The sequence below is a fragment of the Buteo buteo genome, chromosome 26, assembly GCF_964188355.1.
Source record: "Buteo buteo chromosome 26, bButBut1.hap1.1, whole genome shotgun sequence".
NCBI lineage: Eukaryota > Metazoa > Chordata > Aves > Accipitriformes > Accipitridae > Buteo > Buteo buteo.
This window is the reverse complement of record NC_134196.1, coordinates 16,509,593-16,529,893: the sequence shown is the minus strand read 5'-3', so window position 1 is coordinate 16,529,893 and position 20,301 is coordinate 16,509,593. Positions and strand designations below refer to the sequence as shown.

General features: G+C 42.5%; 1 protein-coding gene across 2 annotated transcripts in view; it reads left to right on the top strand.

Moving 5' to 3' along the window:
• The window catches only part of MSRB3 (methionine sulfoxide reductase B3), an 87,181-nt gene extending 71,295 nt beyond the window's left edge, over positions 1-15,886 (top strand). For both annotated transcript variants that reach the window (XM_075057786.1, XM_075057787.1), the window contains exons 6-7: positions 7,940-8,037; positions 13,101-15,886. In XM_075057786.1, the coding sequence (XP_074913887.1) occupies positions 7,940-8,037; positions 13,101-13,265 (263 nt within the window). In that variant the 3' untranslated portion in view covers positions 13,266-15,886. The remainder of the gene's footprint in view (positions 1-7,939; positions 8,038-13,100) is intronic.
• Positions 15,887-20,301: the final 4,415 nt, after the last annotated feature.

The window sequence follows — 20,301 nt, the reverse complement described above, 5'->3', positions numbered from 1 at the left end:
AGCTTTCCTTGATGGCCAAGAAAATTATGTCCCTTCTTAGTTATTTGTGACCAAGTTCCCTCACCAAGACATCTCATTCAATATCTAAAGTAAACAGAAGAAAGGGGGCCTTTGTCTTTTTTTTTGGTTTTAATCAGTGTAATAACTCTTTCCCTTGTTTCAGAACTTTACAACTGCAATGAGAGCCTGTTTGTCCAGCTGTAATGAGGAGGGTGCTTGTCTGCTAGAGCACTCAGTGCTGGAGGCACTGTAGAAGGAGGCTCAGTAGAAGGAATATAACTGCAAAAGGAAGACAGTACAAGCTGGGGTTTTTTTGAGTTAAAAATAATTCTGTCAGAACTCCACCTCTGTGGTTTCAGTTTTAGTGTGTAACCGAGTTCTGGCTGTTCTTTACCAACCTTATTTCCCAGACATGCATAACAATACTACAGGAAAATATTTCAACAAACAAATTGTGGATGTTCATTACTTGAAACACCCCATGACAAATTTTTCAAATATGTACTTCATCTGTGACTGCTGTTCATTTCAGTGCCAGATGCTGATTATTACAAGGTTGCATTTGCTGGTTTTTTTTTTTTTACTTTCTCTGTGAGCGCACTGCATTAGGATTCCAATTTTGTCAAATCACTTCCATTGTAAGTCCTGCCAGCTCTACTGCTATCCTGATTTACTCATCCTATATGAAAGCTTCAGTTATTTTAGTGAATTGCACAGGTAACTCATAGGTATACCAATAGCAAGATATTTTGCAATATCTGCATTTGTTTCAGCAATACTGCTTTTGGAAGGAAAACAAAAACATTTATTCGAAGTTGAATGCTTTGGACTGAGGTTACTAGGTCAACAGTAAATTTTAAAAACTATTTGAGACGCTCCTTGATGGCATTTTAAAATTACAGCTTAAGGTTACACTGCTTCACATGATTCTGGTGCCTTTGATGCTGAAGATCTACAGCTGACTTATGTGTAAGATATATTTTTAAAAACATTAACCATGATTTAAAGTAACAAGCGACACTGTTCAGATGAGGGGAGAAACCCATCCTTTGGGAGGAAGTGAGTTAGGTTCAGTAGTTCTGTTGAACCTGAACCAAGAAAGAAACCATTAGTAACTCAATCTTTCTAAGAAGACTTGAGGAAGATCCCAGCTCCTGCCTACCTGTTGATTTTAGCAGCAGCCCAGACACTGGAGATGTCAGGAGTGTTACAGAGCAAGTCTCTAAAAGGGCCGACTTTTATTTAGCAGTATTTTAGAGCACAGTGAAAGGACTAAGGAAGCAGCTAGGGCAATGGTGGTATTGTGATACAGTTATTAATTGCTAAAGAGAACAGGCCCCATGCTTTCATTGCTCAAGAGCAATCGGGGCACTCTTGTTCGGAAAAATTCAGATGTCAAATGAAACTGTAGATGCAGCGTTTCAGATCTCCCTTAACAATCATTTTAAACAAATATAACCTCCTCCCACTAACAACAAAATAAATCTGGATTGCATATGCTGTTTCATAGTAAGTTATTTTGATGCTCAGAGTGCTGTAGTGGAAGAAAACAAATACCACCTTTATTTATGGCTTTCAGTTTTTTATTTCCCAAGTGAGAAACATAAAGAAAAAAAACAGATGACGATTGTCTCATAAAAGCTGCTATTAGAGGTTCAATTGTTTTGTAAAATTCCCTTCCCACACTGTTCTGTCAGAGTGGTATTTGCCTGCTGCGGTAGCCCAACTGTGCTGTTAGATACAGGTAGCATGTTAGAGATAAGCCTTCTCTTTACTTTTTCTTCCAAAATTAAGCTTCATTTTGTCTGTGTCTTCCCCCCTGCCAACCTAGCTACCACTCCAACACTCTGCATGTTCTGCTGAAAAACTGTACCGTGTCGTCCTTCTTATATCTGGATGGTGCTGGAGAGGACAGACTGTTTCCTTTTCAGTGGAATACATATTTAATGTAAAGTCATTTGCTGGTGAACAACAATGTTTCTGTGCCCGATTCTGTTTCTAGCTACATTTGGGTAAATTAGATGAACCTCCACTGAAGGTAGTATTACCTGATGGTAAAATACTTGTAAGTAAGAATATTTGTTGTGCATTCATCATCATGGAGATACCATGAAAAATAACCCAGGATGTTAGCCAAAAAAAGCCCCATATCTGCATAGGCATTCTACATAATAGCAACATGTCACTTTGTAGTTCTACATTAAACTTGTATGTGGGAAGTTACAGCTGTGGATGCCTGTGTCTTTCAGATTCTGTTTCAATAAACCTGTGAGAAAGAAAAAAGTGAAGGCCCTTCAGCTTTACAGCAGTTTCAAAGCAGAAGCTTTATTACCTTTTTTTTTAATCCTATACACTTTATGTTTTTACAGAGACATAGCTTCTCAGTGAAGATAAATGATGAGACTCTCCCTTAAACCCTTTGGGTTTTCATTAATCCACATTAGGTTAAAAGGGAATCAGAATTCTAAAAATACAGCACATCAGAGAAACAAGGTATTTCTTAGGTCAAGGTCCTCTTTTCCATCTGGTGCCATTTGGTAGTTCTAACATCTTCCATATCCCCCTACTTTTCCATCTGGTGCCATTTGGTAGTTCTAACATCTTCCATATCCCCCTACTTCTCCATCTGTAAATAACTCACTGAAGTAAATGCTTGGAATAATTACAGCAAAGAATGATAAAATGCAGGCTGAACTTAATCTCTTTGGGATCTAAAATGAAAAACATAACTACAGACATCACAGTTATTGAAAAACTGTGGAGGTCTCCAGTCGGCAGGTGTATGAAATGGGAATAATGTCAGAGCATTAGATGCTTTGGGATTGCAATTGTGCTGTTCAAAAAAATGTCAAAAGGAATATTAGTTCAGGAGAGGGGAAAAAATAGCCTAGCAGGGCTGATTTTCAAAAGCAGCCTGCCGTTTTGCTTCTGCAAATAATTATAGACTCATATTTTAATGGTTAGATGTCTAAGTGCTTGCATCCATTTATTAGGAAGTTGGAGATCTAACTACAATAAAATGTGTGCAAACTTGCAAAACTGGAAGGAGGTTTGAGATGCTTCTAAAATTGATCAATCAATCAACAGCTGGACTGCTTTCCAAAAGTTTATGGAGACAAAATGTCTTTCTTTTTTAGTTTGAGGTCAGCATTGCCCCAAGAAAAGAGTCCTGGAGTAGCCCACGAGATAAAGTTTTTTAGAACTTCCTGGGTTGATGTGAAAGAAACGATGTACTCCTGCTGGGGTTTCATATCTCTACCAGGAATGCACAAAGGGGGCTGGACTGTAGGCACACCGTTTGCTGTCACTGCCTTACTCAGGCATTACAGCTACTTCAGCATCTCAATTTAAGAAGGAGACAAACTGTTCCATTTGTCAGCTGTCTGGGACTCCTGTGTGCTGGCTGCCTGTGTTGTCGCCATACCCAGCTTGTGCCAACTGCCTGTATAGGTGCCCACCTTAGGCAGCTCGTTAGTATTACGGACTCCATCAGGTACCTAGAAGAGGAGGTCTGAAAAGTGAGAAGGAAGATGCCTCTTTTGAATGATTTGAAACCCCATGCCCAGGGCTGCAAAAGCAGCATCCAGCACAGGTTCCCAAAGCCAGCCTTTCTCTTCCTCCCTGTTCTTCACTGTTGCTGCCCAGGGCAGTACCTGGCCATCTCTGCTCTGAAGAAAGCATTCTTTGACAAAGAGGCATAAACCGCTGTCTGCTCTTTGCCAGAATTGGGACCATTATGAAAAACAAAATATTTGGTTTTGGTGACGGGGTATGGGGTGAATTTTAGCAATGTTGTGCAGCTTTTGCAAAATATTTGGGGGATGTCCCAGAATGAGGAAGAATGGGACATGACTCAGTATGTGTGACACCCAGCAGCATAAGATTCTTTCTATTACTCATGCAGGATGGACCGGAAAAGATCTGTCAGTAATGTTCAGTTTACACATGGTTTTCACTTAAGTACTTGACAGAAGAAAGTTTCATTGCTTTATTTAGTGTATTTTAGATCCAAGAAAGGATACTTGCTATATGTCTGAAAAACTATTCATCTCTGTGGCTGGCTTATTAACATACCAGAAACTGGCCCTTAGGACATAGCAGCCTGACTCCCATGTAAAGGGTCATCAGAGTGAGCACAAACACAACAGACTCTTATTTTAATGCCCTTTTATATTGCCAGTGTGATGCAAAGTGGTTGTGAAAATAAGAATGAGCCCATTTCAAATGTCTATAGCGTGATAAAAATTGCTGTTAGTGTGTCATACTCTCCCTCAAACTAAACTTTACATTCAAGGATAAATGTATTCACAACTCTTAGCTGCTGTTCACACACACACAAAAAAGTGCAAATGTCATTTGAAGTTGTTCACTCAGCTGGGAGACTCCCCCCACCCCCATCTTGTCTCCTGCAATTACCCTTTGCCCCTTTCCTCCAGCAGCTATTTCTTCCTAGCTGTTATGTTTTACCATCCTTCAAAAGACAGCGGCCCCGTTCCTGCTGCCCGCCAGATGTGGTGAGCTCCACCTGGCAGAAAGTCTCAGCCCCAGGGTTCGCAGAGGGTCTCCTCCCGTCCTCCGTCTCTGCAGTGCTAAGGGTGACTGTTCCTCTCTCTCAGCTCAGCAGAAGAGATCCAAAATGGTCGTCTTCCCCCCCCATTCCTGCGGGAGCAAGCCCTTTCCAAGTAGCCAGACAGCCTCCAAAGGCAGGCTAAAGCTTTAATGCAGGGCTGAAGGCAGTCCGAAATGTAGAGCGAGTTGGCCGTTTTGCAGCCTTACAGCAGGAAGGAGGCAGGTGCTCAGGAGGACAGGAGTGGAGGAGCAGCAGCCAGTGGGGCAGCAGGAGAAGTAGCCTGGGGCTTGCAAAGCGGAGGCCACTGCTGGGTCATTCACCACTTACAAAGACAGAAAGATCGTATGAAGAGTCCGCAGGGACCTCTTGGCTTTCTACGTCACGGGGAGTTGCCTGATGTGCAGGCAAGCAGACGGCTTCTACAGCTTGTTCCTGGCAGCTTTTGAAGTAGAGAAAACGGCCAGAGAAGGCTTAGCAAACTATCAAATGGGTTTTCCACTTTAGCTCAGGAGAGAGGAAATGAAACAGCAGAGGGGGATTGATTTTCCTGGTGAGTTTGGCTCATCAACTCAATGAGCAGTTCACTTGTCTTCCTCTCAAGGTCAAGAGAGTGACAGTGTGCTTTGCTGTGCCCTTCAGGGCCTTTTCTGTCGCAGGGTTTGCTCGGTTCTCAGTCAACCCTCATGGAGTTACTGGTTCGTCACAGTAATGCTGGTGCCTGGCCCACCATGTCACTTGGGAAGAGATGGCTTGACTGAGAGTTAAAAGTCCACCTGTGGAGGCACAGTCTGCTTCGTGGTCCCTTGTCTTGGGGACCATATGTGGCAGTGGTGGAGCCTTTGGAACATGTGTCATGTGTAGCATGAACTGACAGCCTAAACTGAAGTCACTCCAGTTGGGTACAAAGGCTACTTTAGGAGGAGCTTGCCTGTTTATATAGGTTTCAGATGACTTCATTTTTTAAAAGTGCATGGAGTGCATCCAAAGCAAATAATTTTTCTGTGGTGAATGGGAAGACCAAAAGGAAAAGTCTGGAGAAAGGAGGATGGATGGTCTTTCTTTAATGTCAAAGCTGACATAAACACGTCTCCTCCAAACCCTTCTCACAAGATAATTTTCTCAGCAAGACACAGATTGCTTCAATCTCTGTGGAGCAGCCTTTGAAGCTTCCCCCTTATTGCTGTTATGGAGGAGGCAGGGTTGTCTTTGAGAATTTCTGTAGCACTGAAGTGTTCCTCCTCCAAAGGCTTTCACACGATCAGATAGCTGGTTGCTCCTAACAGCTCCCTCGTTTGAACTTCTTTGCCATCACACAAGGGCAAACTGATACGTCTGTTTTGCAAAATTATTAAATTAAAAAAACTAAAAAGGCTTCATTAAAAATACTCTGACCAGCTCTATGTAAGACCTCAATTTTCATTAGACAGAGGCCCAGCTAAGAAGATGACGAATGGTGTTGGAAAGGAGCCACCAATTAGGAGACATCAATTTTTCTGTCAGCAGGACAACCCCTTTTGCAAAACTTGTCATATGTTTATTCCTTTTCTGTTTGTGAAGGTATTTGTTTGGCAGGGATATTTTGCATGAGGGGAAGAATTTATAAATTGTTTTTTTATGGTTGTCACTGCTGCACTGTTTTGAGTTCCTGTCTTGTGGGATATTTTCCCGGTTCAGAGTTCTTGCTCCTCAGTCCGTCTGCTGTCTGTAATGCTTCCATTTGCAATACTTCAGGGGAAAAAAACTACTCACTCTGCAGTGAGTTCTGCGGTGGAAACACTTGTGATAGTAGTAGGCAACCTGGGAGCATAGGACTTGGGGCTTCTAGTGCCTTCAGGGTGCAGGCTTAGGAAAGGATGTTCCCAAAAGGAAGAGAAATGCATTTCTGAGCATTTCTTTCTTAAAAATTTATGCCTGTTATGCTTGCATCCTAATAAGTGTTCTTCCATATTTAATGGTTTAAGATACAACTGAAGACATATGGATTTTTTTCCAGTTTACACACTTCCTTTACCCACATTGAGAAAACTTGATAGCTTCCACACCTCCTTTTACTGTATAGGAAATTTTACTCACTTTACTTATGGGAAGCTGTACATATCCTTTATTTGTCTGCATGCAGTGATTCACAGCTGTTGCTGTGTTTCTTAATAGCTTATTGCCAGTCATTTATGAAATCATCAGTAGCAAATGCTTAACAGATATTAGAAGAAGAAACAAGGAAGTTCTGTATACATGGTCATATGTGTAATACACATATGAGAGAGCAAGAGCTGACTATGCATGTTATATTTGGTAAGAGACTGAGAAGGACGGATAGCCGGTGGGATTTCAGATGGGCACTGGTAGATGTTGACATGACCTTACAGCCTATCAGGTTCTTATGTGGGAACCCAGCTTCGGGAAATGGAGCATATGATGACAGGTTTTTGAGAGATGGCTGAAAAGTTACAGCTGTGTAATGAGTATCTAGTGGGACACTGAATAGACCTGCGTTGTTTTTTACCTGTGTTGTGCAGAGGAGGAGACTTGGCATGGAATAGTCCAAGAGTGGAAGGTCATTATTTAGATGATAAGTGGCTGTTACTGGTAGATCCAGTATACACCTTGTCATCATCTGGCGTCAGGTCATGCTGCTCAGCGCTCAGCTAGCAGCTGTGTTGAACATACGTGTTAATGAGTGCAGTTGTTTTGTCCTGGATGCAGACCACATGTAGACCATCTACTAGTGTCTAATATAGGCATAGTTACGACTCCACCTGTCCACCTGGCTGATCTGAAGCACTCACTACTATTTTGAAATTAGACACAGTAGTAGTCATCTCACTGCCTCTGATATGTGATGGGTCAGTGTCTGAGCACGTCCTTCTGCCTGTGACCATGCCTTGGTGAAGGCAAAGGTTAAGGGAAGTTCTGGAGCTCTGAACTGCAACTTACCAACTCTTTTATAAAGTACCTTTCCACTGCAAAAGCAAAAACACTCGTGTTCCATGAAGTCTCACTGTTTGTCTTCAGGGTGGAATTTGTGTTTTTTTAAACTGATGGTGAGGCTGAATCTGGCTTACCTGAGCAACCACCTTCGTGCCCAAGCTAAACTGCTACCACTGCTTGTGGTGGAGTGCAGGAATCTCTGTTGAGATGGAAGATGGGCAACTAGTGGCACCTTAGTCCTTGCCTGTAAACAACTTTGTATGTAGGGGGGAAATTTTCCAAAGTACCTACGTGATTTAGGATCTAAAATCTCCATTTCAATTATTTCCAGTCTCTGGAGTGAGATAAACATTTTTCAAAGTATGATTCTGTCTTGCAAAAGCAATGCCATCTGCCATGAAGACGCCCTCTTTTCTTACTTACCTTGTTCCTCTTTTCCAGGTTGGCCTTCCTTCTATGATGTGATCAGTCCTGATGCAATTACTTTCAATGATGATTTCTCCTATGGGATGCATCGGATTGAAATATCCTGCAGTCAGGTTAGTTTATAGTACACACGGACCATTCCAATGACAAAGGCTGCAAAAATCATTACAGCGTGCTGTACTTTCCCTAAGATTTGCAAACCTTTCAGTTCCATTAAATAGTAATCATTGTGAGAGAGCACAATGGGTCGTAGGTATAACAGCTGGGTGGAACGAGCTGAAGGCACAAAGGGCTCATTGGAATGCACATTGTTGTCTCGTGTGAGATTTAACAGAGCAGATGTAAAATGGTTGGACTCGGTCCTGAGTCTACAAAAATTGTCTTCCTGAAGCGAGTCCCTTCAAAGGAGCTCCTGAGCCTGAACCTGGCCGACTGACTCACACGTGAGCAGTTGAGAGGGAAGTGAGAAGCAGTGGAGCGACTGTCTGTGTGCTGATTCCATCACTGTGCATTATTGTGCAGCCATGCTAACTCATTCCCAACACTCATTCCCAGCGCAGTCCTAATGGCTGCCTCAAACAATCCCATCTGCCATAATAATGAAGTCAGTAGTCATTTGAAACATGCCCAAATTTTCCGTTATCTGTCTTGTTCTACTTTCTCTTACGCTTTGTGCTGCCCTCCTCTCTGTGAAGGGAGTGGCATAATCATTATCTAGAAAAGGGACAAGCAGCTGCGTTTGCGTTTGGCAGACGTACCCAGCAGCTTGCAGTCCTCTCGTTCCTCATGCTCAACCTCCTCCTGAGGGAAGCAGCAGCTTCATTTGGGCAGTGATAATTTGCTGTTCTCTTTCCTGACAGTATTGGTGGAGGGTTAACTGATTTCACCCTGACGATATGCATCCTTACTAGTCAGTCAGTCCTCACATATAAATGCTCAGAGTGAGTTAAGAAGTTTCTCAAAAAGAGGCAAGATTGTCTTTATGGAGAATCCATTAACTTCAGTCTGGATAGAGGGTTTGGCCCAACATGTTAATGGCCAAATCAGCGTGTCTGCTAGTATGTCACGTCTGCTACATAATTCTGTAGTTTTTACATTGGTGATATGCTTTAGAAGATCCATTTAACACTTTCGGGGAAGATCAATTTCCCTAAATTTCCTAGCAAGGTAGCAATGGGACTGCAGACTGGGAATCTTGTGCTTCACCAGTGATGACTGGCATAATCAAAAATGCAGCCCACTCCCTTCAGGTCTGCTTGGTAGGCCTGAATAGTGCTAAAATCAGCGTACTGCCAACCTGCTGAGCTTGTGTCTGCTGACACCCTTCAAGAGATGGCCAGAGCTCCTCGTTTCACCTGAGAGAAGCCCAAGGCAGCTTGTGGTCAGGCCAAGGAATCTGGGAATGTCGTTTACCTGTTGCCAAACAAAATAGCGTTAGCAGATCTGAGACTAGCAGTATTAGCAGCGGTCACATGCAGACACCATAAAATTAAAGCAAAACCAAAACCTGAATTTAAAGCATTAAGAAAAAAATGCGACCAAGGATGCTATGTAATCCAATTGCAACTTTCTACCAGCTACTCCAACTTCCTTGGGCAATAACCCCACTGATGATCAAGTCACGCCAGAAAATAGCTTGAGGAATGGTGAGCATCTTTGCAGCCACTGCTCAGCACAGTCAATACCGCCGCATTGTGTATCCATAACAAAACCATTTCCTCCCCTCTTCGGAGCCCTAGGAATGTGAATCACACATGCAGCTGCAAAAAAATGCAGTTTTACTGCAGCCTGGAAAGCAGTGGGATTGATACGGCAGGCCTTGGTAGAACTGGAGGGAAATACCCTCTCCTACACCCAAAACCTTATTAATCTTTTGCAGATGAAAAAGTAGTTGTTTTTTCTTTAAAAGTCCTTCCACCTGTCTGAGAGAATAAAAAAACCTCTCTTTTAATGTTCTCCATTATAGAAAGCAAACACTGGGGGAAAATTGCTGTGATATTAATCAAAGACATCCATGGGATTATCCTAGAAATAACTTTCACAGTTTTTTGGAAAGACATCACCCTGGATGTATTTAAAAGGTCAATGATTAGTGACAGGTAGAAGTTAATTACAAATGCATTTGAGGAATACTATAAAACTGGTTACATCTCTCTTTTTTCTCTTTCCTGCTTGAGAGTGCCTTCCCCTGAGGTCTCCCTAGCTTTTATTTGTACCTGTACAAATCAATAAAATTCTGTAGTCACAGAAGTACTGTTTGCACATTGATAGCTTGGACTCGGCTACAGCAGCTGACTGCAAGCTGCTTTCCATGCCTCCCAGCAGCATATTAGAACCAGGAGGCTTGGGAGATCCAAGCATACTGAGAGTTAGCAGTGACCCCCCCTTTCCTGCTCCCAAACACATACTTCAAATGCTTTACTCTAACCATTTCACTGTCCCAGTGCATTCTGCCCAATATATGTATGTGCAAGGCCGCAACGATGATTGTTTCTTTTTGGGAGGCTTTGCAGACATGTATATACATCCTAGAAAAATGGTCGGAACCTATTATGTGTGTGGAGGACAGTAAAATCAATTCATCCTTTGTACTCTCAGCTGAGGGCCAGGTCTCTCATACTGTGATACAAAGGATTGAATTACATTTCTTTTCAGGGCAGATGAGTTATAGAGTCCTCTGCAGAGAGAATCGCCACATAAATTTTTCCTGAGGGGTAATCTCAAAAGGTAACAAATTTTGCAGTAATCCAATCCTGGTGTGATTCTGCCATCACAAGAAGGTGTAATGAGACTACCTTGAACTCTCACGCAAATTCTCAGGTTTTGTGAGGAAAACCTTTTTGATAGATTGTCTTTGTAGTCTGTATGTGAGTATATTGCTCCTGCAGACTGTTTCTCTCTATGGTTTCTCTTGTTCAGTTTCTGTCCAGTGGAGAGGGAATGATTTATCTTTGGTTAAATGTTAATCTGGAAAAGATCTGTTTAACACTTCTAGCCAGGAGGTTTTGAAACATTCTTAGTTGAGATGAGATGATTTAATTAGGATGCTGAACATTTAGAAAAATACTCTCTCTGGGACACTTAAGTTTTTAAAGATTTTTTTTTTCCCAAGATATGGAAAAGCTTTATAATCAGGTGAAATGCCTCATTGTGAGAGACCCCACTCTGAGAAACAGCTCAGGTTTTCTGCCCAAACTGCCTAAAAAAGGCCTTCAATCTAAGGGAAATGAAATTAAGTAAGCAGAGGAGAAAGGAGGAAGGGGTGGCAAGACAGCAGTCTCTCAGGAACAAGACCTAAAGCTTTGTCTTCTCTAGTTCCCATGCAACTTTCCTTTCCCTTCTCCTTACTTGCCATGTTTTGTCTTCCTTCCTTACAAAGCCGAGCCACTGCTGCTTACCCCAACTCATCCATGCCTTTTCCCATTGCCTCTGGAGCTCATCCTGCTGATACCACAGGCTAGAATTGCCCTCGTTTGTTATTGGGGTCCTTGCTGGGCTGCAGTGGCTGTTCCAGCGACACTTCTGCAGGAGCCGGCAGCCTGCCCTGGGATGTGGCTGCCTGGATGGGACCGACGGGTGGGAGCGCTGGGGGCTTCACATGCCTGCCCGCCCTGCGCCCGGAGTCTGTGAGAGTTGTTGTTTCAGCTGTCATTAAACGAGAAGAGTTTCTGTCCCTCCTAGCTGGTGTGAGAGCCTTTCAGTCTGTTGAGAGAGTTTAGCCTGAAGCCAACGAAGACTCTACCTGCTTCTACAGACACCCTCCCTACTGCTTTGGTGAATTAAGGGCCATAACAGCAGGAGAACATTAGCAACACATTAACTGCAGGGTAGAGATTTGCCTTCACTAACTCATTCACGGTTCGGAATAATCAGTATTGCCTCTATGTATTTGGGACACTATGAATTAATTAAATGTTAAGAATAATTTGCAGTCTTTAATTTTGGCTGTCTGACTGTGAGCCCACGAGCAGCTCTGTGATCTCAGTTACATCATTCCGGCTCTCACTGAGATCAGCTATTGACTTGAAAAGCCAAGGCTCTTTGGTAAAGCAGCATGACTTTCCTGTTAAAGATAAATATTTCTCCAGTGCAAGGTTTTATTTTTTTATTTCTCATGGCAGGCTGTAAAAAATGAACTTGTGGAATTTAAGTGACTAATTACAAGAAGTTCTTATTATCCAGATAAGTTGTCAACCATAATGTGCAGTGACAGTAATCCTAATTTTTGAATAAGGATCAACTGGATCAGCTTCTTCAAAATATTGTACTCTTCTGTAAAGCAAGGGACTGGTACCTTTCTTATACACAGGTGCAGTAGTGTTCACGGTGAATACCACTGTGAGTATCTGAGGCTGAATCATACAAAACAAAAGTGTCAACACACCATCTGTAATTTCATATTCCTTACAAAAAGCAAATTAATCAGCATTTCTATTTATAATTACTCCCAGCTAAAGATTATTCATTCAGAAATATTTTACATATCTTCACTACAGGTCTTTTTCAGTCACCTGTCCCTATCTCCTTTATACTACAGAAAGTAGTATGAGATGAGTAGTGGATGAGCTCCATCCCCTGCAGGGGTGAGGAGCAGAGGTGCACGCAGAAGGACCCTGATGCTCAGAAGAACGCCAGAATGTGGAAGGAAAAAAAAAAGGAGTATGAGGGCATACTGCAAAGAGTATCTTCACTGCTTTAGGTCCTTGTCAGGATGACCAAGGGGTTTAGTGTTTTCTTACCGAGGGTCATAACAGATGGCTGCAGGCTGAGGAGAGCCCAAAGCTCAGGCTGCCCCTTTCTTACACAGCTATCCTTCCAGCAGTAAGTGAAATGTGGGCAGTGCTGCCCTCACCACTGTGTTTTTAACTGAACTCCTGCCATGACATCATTACAGAGACAGACGGCTTCTCAGGAATAGGGGCCCAACCAAACATACGCAGTGGCACAATGGGAAACACCCAGGAAGTTTGGGCTTGAAGTCTTAGGTGCCCGTGGTATCTCAGAAGATCATCTTCCTGGATCACTCTTGCAAATAAAAGTAGGTCGTAAATCCCACTTGAAAAGGCGATGTAGGCACCAGTGTGCTTCCTTGGAAGTGGCTGCTAGTCATTGCTTAACACCACGGGGATGCCGTCGAACTGCACAGACAGTGATACTCTATTGTGTTTTGTTTCAGTGTGGTGCTCACCTGGGGCATATTTTTGATGATGGACCTCGCCCAACTGGCAAACGGTACTGCACAAACTCTGCTTCGTTATCTTTCAAGCCAGCAGACAAAAACAACGCCGGAGAAGGCAGCGGTAACGCCAGTCCTGCCCAAACAGGCAAAGCTGAGCTGTAGGACGAAACAAAGCCTGCGGAAAACTGCGCCGATCCCACACAGCTTACAAGGAATGTTTTCTAAGTTGCCTGCTCTCTTATATCCTAAGAATGTTTAAATGTATGAAAGCATTTTGCACCATCCTTCTTATTCCTCACCTTTTCGGAACTGAGGCCTTGCCTGCCGGTGCATTTACTATATAATTGGATTGAAAAATGTGTTGACTGACTCCACAGGTTTTCTTTTCCTTTCTTTTCTTTGAGATTGCTTTGGGGAATCCTTAAAGTGAGAGGCTTTGGCATGATTAGTTATTAGTTTCCTCTTAGTGCTGTGTTACTCTAGGTTTGAACACTATTCCTTTCTGTGTGGGAGACGGGACTTGTGTTTATCTCCAGTCTATAGGAAACTTCTGGGCATAAGAAAATCCTGAATTCCTAGCACATCTCTGCTTTGTTCTGACTTGCGAGGCATGCAGCCTTTGGTCATATGTATTCAGCCATCTCCCAGCATCAGCCGCACCCTGCAAAAACTTGTAGTTATGGCTGTTCCTTCCCAACTGAGAGAGATGGATGAGATGTAAAGCCCATCCTTTGGCTAATTTACTGCCAAAATTTCAAGGGTGTGGTTGAAAGGATGTAAACATTGTCTCAGCATCTATTTTTCCCCTTTGTTTGGTATTTAAATCAAGGTTTTAACTAGTAAGGCTCACTTCTGTGGGCTACTAATGAGGCTTTGTCTTGTTGTGAGGCCTGTTCAGCAACTGTAACTCAAATCTGAATTAAAGTTGAAATCTGCAGGGGGTAATTATATGGACAAGTGCAGAGATAAACTTGAGAAGTGAAGTAGATGAGGGATGACACTAGACTCTTTATCTTGTTGGTTGCTACAAGGATTCAGAAACACAACAGTTTCTGCTTTAAGGGAGTTTAGGATTGAATGTGGCGGCAGGAAGAGGGAGACCCTCCTGAAGTATCCAGTTTTAAAGATTAGCTGGTCTGGATGCATACTGCCTACAAGGCCACAGCCTTTAATTTGTGCAGTTGAGGTGTAGGACATGAGTGAGGGGGTTGGTTTAAGAAATGAATTTAAAAAAAGCCTGTCAGAGCTTCAGAAATTTTCATGCAGCAAGATTTTCTGTCCTATAAGGTGTTTTTCACAGCTGCTTTTAGATTTTGTTGAATAATAATTTGTCTAGAGTTGTGCATAATACTGTTCTTTAAGCTATACTCTACAGTATTTGCTAACACCACTTTGCCTTTAAGCATTGAGAGGCTTAATGAATAAAGTATTTACTTTTATTAGCAAACTTCGTGACTAACGTATTTGGATCCAATTTTATTTCGACTAGGAGCAAAGCAACCACTGATTTCTATGGAAGCAGGATTGAGGTTTTTATATCAGTGATAATAAACATATTATCTAAAGTACAAACATCCTTCAGTTAAAATATAGCTACTGTAAAAGCATACAGAATGGTCGGAATTGCCTTGTTTTAGCAACATAAGAAAGACATGAAAAAAGCATACAAAACCTTAACATCGAATAGATGCAAATAGGGATGATAAATATTTAGAGCTAAAACACTAAGACTCTGCTGTAGCGAGCACCTACTCACATGAGTATTCCCCCAGGTGTCACGCAAGGAATTGCTCATCGGCTGCAGGAAAGGTTGTGCAGACTGACTTTTGGTGTTTCAAGGCAGTTGAGTTTCTCTTGGTCCCATTGGTTTTTAGCAATTTCTTCTAGAAGGACTGCTTTTATCCCTTGCTTTTATTTAAAGAAAAGTAGGTTTTCTCTACCACATTTTCTGACATAAACATAAAAAAGGCAGCATCTATAAAAATGTGGTACATAAATGTGGTTTAATTCCAGATTGCTGTTGGATTTAAGTGTTATCAAATTTCAGTATATTCCTGCCTTATGTTAAAGAAATATATTGCTTAAACTTCAGTACACAGTAATGTATGCTGTCCTAGAGGAGATTTATTTTTGCAGGATATGGAGTGCAATGAAATGAGTCAATATGGTGAGGTGTATGTGATCTCTGGGAGTTAGACCATTTAACATAGGAAACGCATTGTTCTTGCTTGTGCACAAACTATACCACAGCGCAGTACAAGGTAAGACAGATTTCCTTTTATTGCTCTTGGAAGATGCTAGTAAGGGCTAGTATTGAACCCTCCAAATTTGGTTCAGTCTGGTTATGATCATGACAGAGGAAACTTGGGAGCTGAGCACAATGTATAGAATAATAGGAGAATATTTCTGTATGTTTAAATTTTGCACTGTCTAGATGCTTATAAAAACTGAATGCAAACTGTGTAGAAATAGCAAACTATATTTTATAATATCTCTATTGTTACTCAGATGTTTAAATAGCATACCTTAAAATATCATGTAAGTCACACGTTATTTATATATACTATATATATATATAAAATTGCACATGTTTTTTATATATATATATGTACACACACATATATTATCCAAGTATAATTTTAGCCTTCGGTACCTTTTTAATAACTAAGACCTTTCCTTAAGAGGGTTCAATACTTTTAAGAAAACAAATATACATTTTTCAAATTAAATTTGTTTTCATATATTTGTTGTACACAAATATAAAATAAATTTCTTTATAAATAGTTCTGTTCTGCTTCCTTATTTATCTGTTCTTGTGTCAGGTTTTTGCGCCCCTAGCTGCAGCACGTCTTGGGGAACTGCTTTTACTTTGCTTTCCCTTGGCTTACTGTGATTATTATATATCCAGCACTTTATCTCCAGCAAGTTTCTGGCAGGGGCACAGCACTGCAAGGTACCAGGTGTCCTTGCACTTACCTGCTTTTGAGAGAGTATCGCAAGCACCCAAGCCCAATAGAGAGGGGAAATGTTTAGAGAAAGGCTCAACTTTAACTTAGCAGAAGTTTTGGCCGCTTCCAAAAGATGCGGTGTGGGATGTGGTGAGTCGCAGGCATGCCATAGGAGACCTGCAGTGCCCAGGCTCAGTCTGCAGTGGAGGAATTTGGCTGGAAAGTTGGTTTCTGTCAAGGGTTCATCTCCAAGGATGCAGGTTTGGAATGCCCCACAGGCAGCAGGTTAATGCCGCTCAGTAGATCAGCTCTGCAGTAGGTTTTAAAAGATTAGTGCGATGGAGGGGAAGAAGTTGCAGGCTGTTTTCAAACCAGCTTCCATGTTTGTGTTTGTGGGAACCAGAGAGAGTTACATCAAAATTAATTCACTTGCCAATTGGTCTCAAACATTGCAGAGTGTCCTAGGACGGATGACACACTGAAGACTTGTTTTACAAGTTTAGTACAATCCCTGTTAGTCCAAAAATTAATCCCTTGTAGCCCTCTGCCTCCCACCCATCCACTGTAGTTCCCTCTCAGAACTGTAATAGTTTGATATTTCTGAAATGAGGGACTAACTGGTACTCACTAAAATGAGATGCAGGGCTCGACGCCCCGTGGTGGCTTTGCCCTCCGCTCCCAGCATAACCCGGCCAGTACATCAGCACCGCTGGTGCTGTGCTCAGGCAGATCTTCGGCGGCATGTGGTCTTCTTGCTGCTGCTGGCCGGGCAGCGGGGATGGGGGACGGCGCCGCGCTCCAGTCCAGCTCGAGGCAGGCTGAGTTTTGCGATGCATGGCATGCAATTGTGCCTGAGACACTTGTGCACCCCACCGCTTCAAAACAAGGGAAATTTCTAGTAAGAGACGCTCTCCCTGCTGCTCCTGCTGTCCCCCAGGGTGCCCTGGCCACAGGGTGGGAGAAGCAGTGGCAGCAGGATCAGCGACACGAAGCCAGTTAACAAATCACTTTGTGATTCTCTTCTTGTTGTAGCTATATGGCTTCCGTATATGAAAGACACCTTAACCATAAGCCTTTTTCACAAGCTCTGTCAGCTCTCATACATTAAAAAAAATACAGTGTGTTATGTGAACTGGTTAAAACTGGGGCCTTAGCACAGTGGCTATGGCATTTATTGCCCACGTGGATGGTGGTAGGCTGACATCTGGATTTATGCGGCAAAGACATCGCTCCAAGAAAGGAGAGGGAGCTTGTTGTGAAGTAATGCATTGGCCTCTTATTTGTATTCGCAGGTAAGTGGCGTCTGAAGGCTCTGCTGTCTCTCAGGACAAAAGGCAAGATAAAACTGAAGTGCACAACTTGCCTCCAGTGGCCCAACACAAGACAGTGATAATAATGACCCGCTGGATGGGACCTGCCCAATGTACCAGTGCGAGGCATGAGACCTTATTGCCCTCTCAACAGCTGACAGAGGTGGAGCTTTCTGTGGCACTAGTGAAGCTCCGTTGTATTTCCTCTTCTTCCTCACCCCAAAAATGGCTCAGTTAAATAAGACAACATCATAAGTCAGCATTTCTGTTGGGGTGACGCTGGAGAACGCATTGTCACAGACATGATACCACGCGTGGATGTGAATGTTGGTACTCTATTGATTGTACTGAAAGGTGTCAGTCCTAATTCACTTAGCCTTGTTTTGCAGTCTGTTTACCCAACTGAATTTCATAAGCCATGAGGTTAGGCCTTGTCTAACAGAATATGTGATGTATATTAATTTTTCTTACTGTTCGGTGTGTTACAAGATGTCTGTGGTTAACATCAGTGCATGGCCAGCAGTCCTCTCTGCTCCTTCACTCGTGGTCTGGGAGGGTAAGCGAAATACATGATACGGGCTACTTTTCTGGTCCTAACTCAGAGTTTCAAAATCATGCCCTCTCTCTTCCCATTCTTGAAGGAATTTAAGGATGAAAACAAAACAGATGTTCGCACTTGCCAAATTAAAATCAGTGTGCTCTATACCCACTTGTTTACAGAACAAATGGCAGAGTATTCAGTGGCGCTAGAAGCAAATTCATCAGCTTCCAAATTTGGTAGAAGAAGACAAAATGCTGCTCAGCTCATTGGCAAACTGAACTAATAGTTCTTGTTTTATTGACTATTAAAATGAGGCCACCTACAGGTCCCACAATAAACCTGCAAAAATGTTTAATCCTGCGTATGTGAAGAGCTGCATTCCAGTCTGGCTTGCTCCCACTTTGTTACAAAGAGAAGTCATAGACCACAGGGCCTGACTACACTTTTCAGATCAAAGCCATGACAGCAGTCAGCAACTGTATTATTTTTACAGTCACTTTTTTTAAAAAAAGTGAGATAATGCTTCCAAACGCACCCCAATCAGTGAAGTCACTGAAATAGCCGAACTTGGAGCAGTGTAGGCACGTGATGTTCTGAAATCCTTATACAGGCCACTGGTGTAATATTAAATGCACTAAGCAAAAAGGTCTCAGTTATGTCCACATGTTTTTGGGATCAGGACCTGCTTGAGCAGCCCAAATTAAGCAGGAATAGTACACTCGGAAACCTTCCCCAGAGACCTCCTAGGACTTGTAGCCAGACTTCTCAGACCTTTCGTGTAGCCAACGTAGGCCAGCAGAAAAAGAGAAGCGGTTCCAGAAAAGAAGAGAAAAGGCTTCCAGTTTCAAACTCCTGTTTTATTCACCTCTGCTTAGACAGCTTGCAAACACTGAAGACATTTCACTCTGCAGATGTCTTCACCAGCGCATTCTGATTTGGTGCTCTTTATAGTTTCAGTACAGATGATACCTGTGGTCTAACTTCTTTTAGCCAGGAAATTTTACTGCCCTAATGCAACAGATCTGTTTCCATCCCCTCCATTTTCAGTTGCTGCAAGGATTTTCTCCTCTTTTGTTTTTCAATAGCTGGCATTCCAGATGGTATATTATTATTATTTTCTTTTCACTGTAGCCTAAAAACTATCTGGACTGCGGCTTCACCTTGTCCTAGACCCCGTACTTCTCACTTCTTGTCTGCCCAGGTGGAAGATGTACTGGCAATATAAGAACTGTGACAAATTGTGTGTGCCCACTTGCTGGGAAAAGTAGCAGTTCTCTGGAAAAGCAAATAAAATACATCTTTATCGTCCTATTAAAGTGGACAAGTTGATTTTGTGTGTGGGCTAGTTAATTTTCATGTTTTTCCAGGCTGCCCTAAAGCCCTTCTTCTTGCAGTCTGGGTATTGTCTCCTCCAGTTTACAACTTTATTATTGTATGTTTCATACAAACACGAACATCTGGAGAACATCCTCAGGTATAACTGCTGGGCAGTGCAGAAAATATCTGGCGTGATCTGAAACAGGTTTTTCTTCCCATGAAAGTACACCCCTGGGACTAGGAAACTTAGAAGGTCTGTAATGGTGTAGAGATCCTTTCACCTCCAGAACACCACTTCACATTTGGCCTGGGTCTGTAACAGCCAGCATCCCTGGTGATTTCTTAGCTGTTCACTGTTTTTTTGTGAAATTAGTTGGTGCTGGTACCGGTTCACAGAAATCACTGTGGCAGTATCCCTGAGAGCCTCGGTGATGCTGCAGCTGGTGAGGAGATTGAATTCTCACTGTAAGAGCGGTCAGTGCTATCCAGAGAGCAGTCAGGAGGTGGAAGGGTAGCTGGAAGGTGTGGAAGGGGAAAGGAATTTGCATTTTGCCCCTTGCTATGTGCCCCTCCCGTTCATCTTAAATTAGATGGATTTCCACCATGGCACTGTGAGAGCACACTTAACTCAGGACCATTAAAATAGCACAGGCTTGTGAAACCCTGTAAAAATGGGTCTGAATTCTTAACTTTGTTCCAGTACCACTGACTTCAGTGAAACAATGCTACTATAAATCTGAGGGGATGGAAGGGACTAAGGTCAACTGAGAAAGATTCCTCAACATACTTGAGATAAAATATTTTCAAGATTCATTGAAAACTTTCTGTGGGAATAGGATGCCTTTGGAGAAATCCTCCTCCTCCAATAACTAGTACAGAGAATAGGAATTCTAAAAATGGTGGACCAAATTCTCAGAACAAAGGTCTGTACCAGCTAAAGCAGAGCACTGCTGATCCCTCAGTGAGACAGTCCTCCAGCTGCATCCCTGCATGCACGGTTACTTCTCCGTGTTCACACCTTTGTTTATGTGCTGCAGGGGATACTTGCAGGCACAGTGCATTCATATACCCTTGCTGCTTCA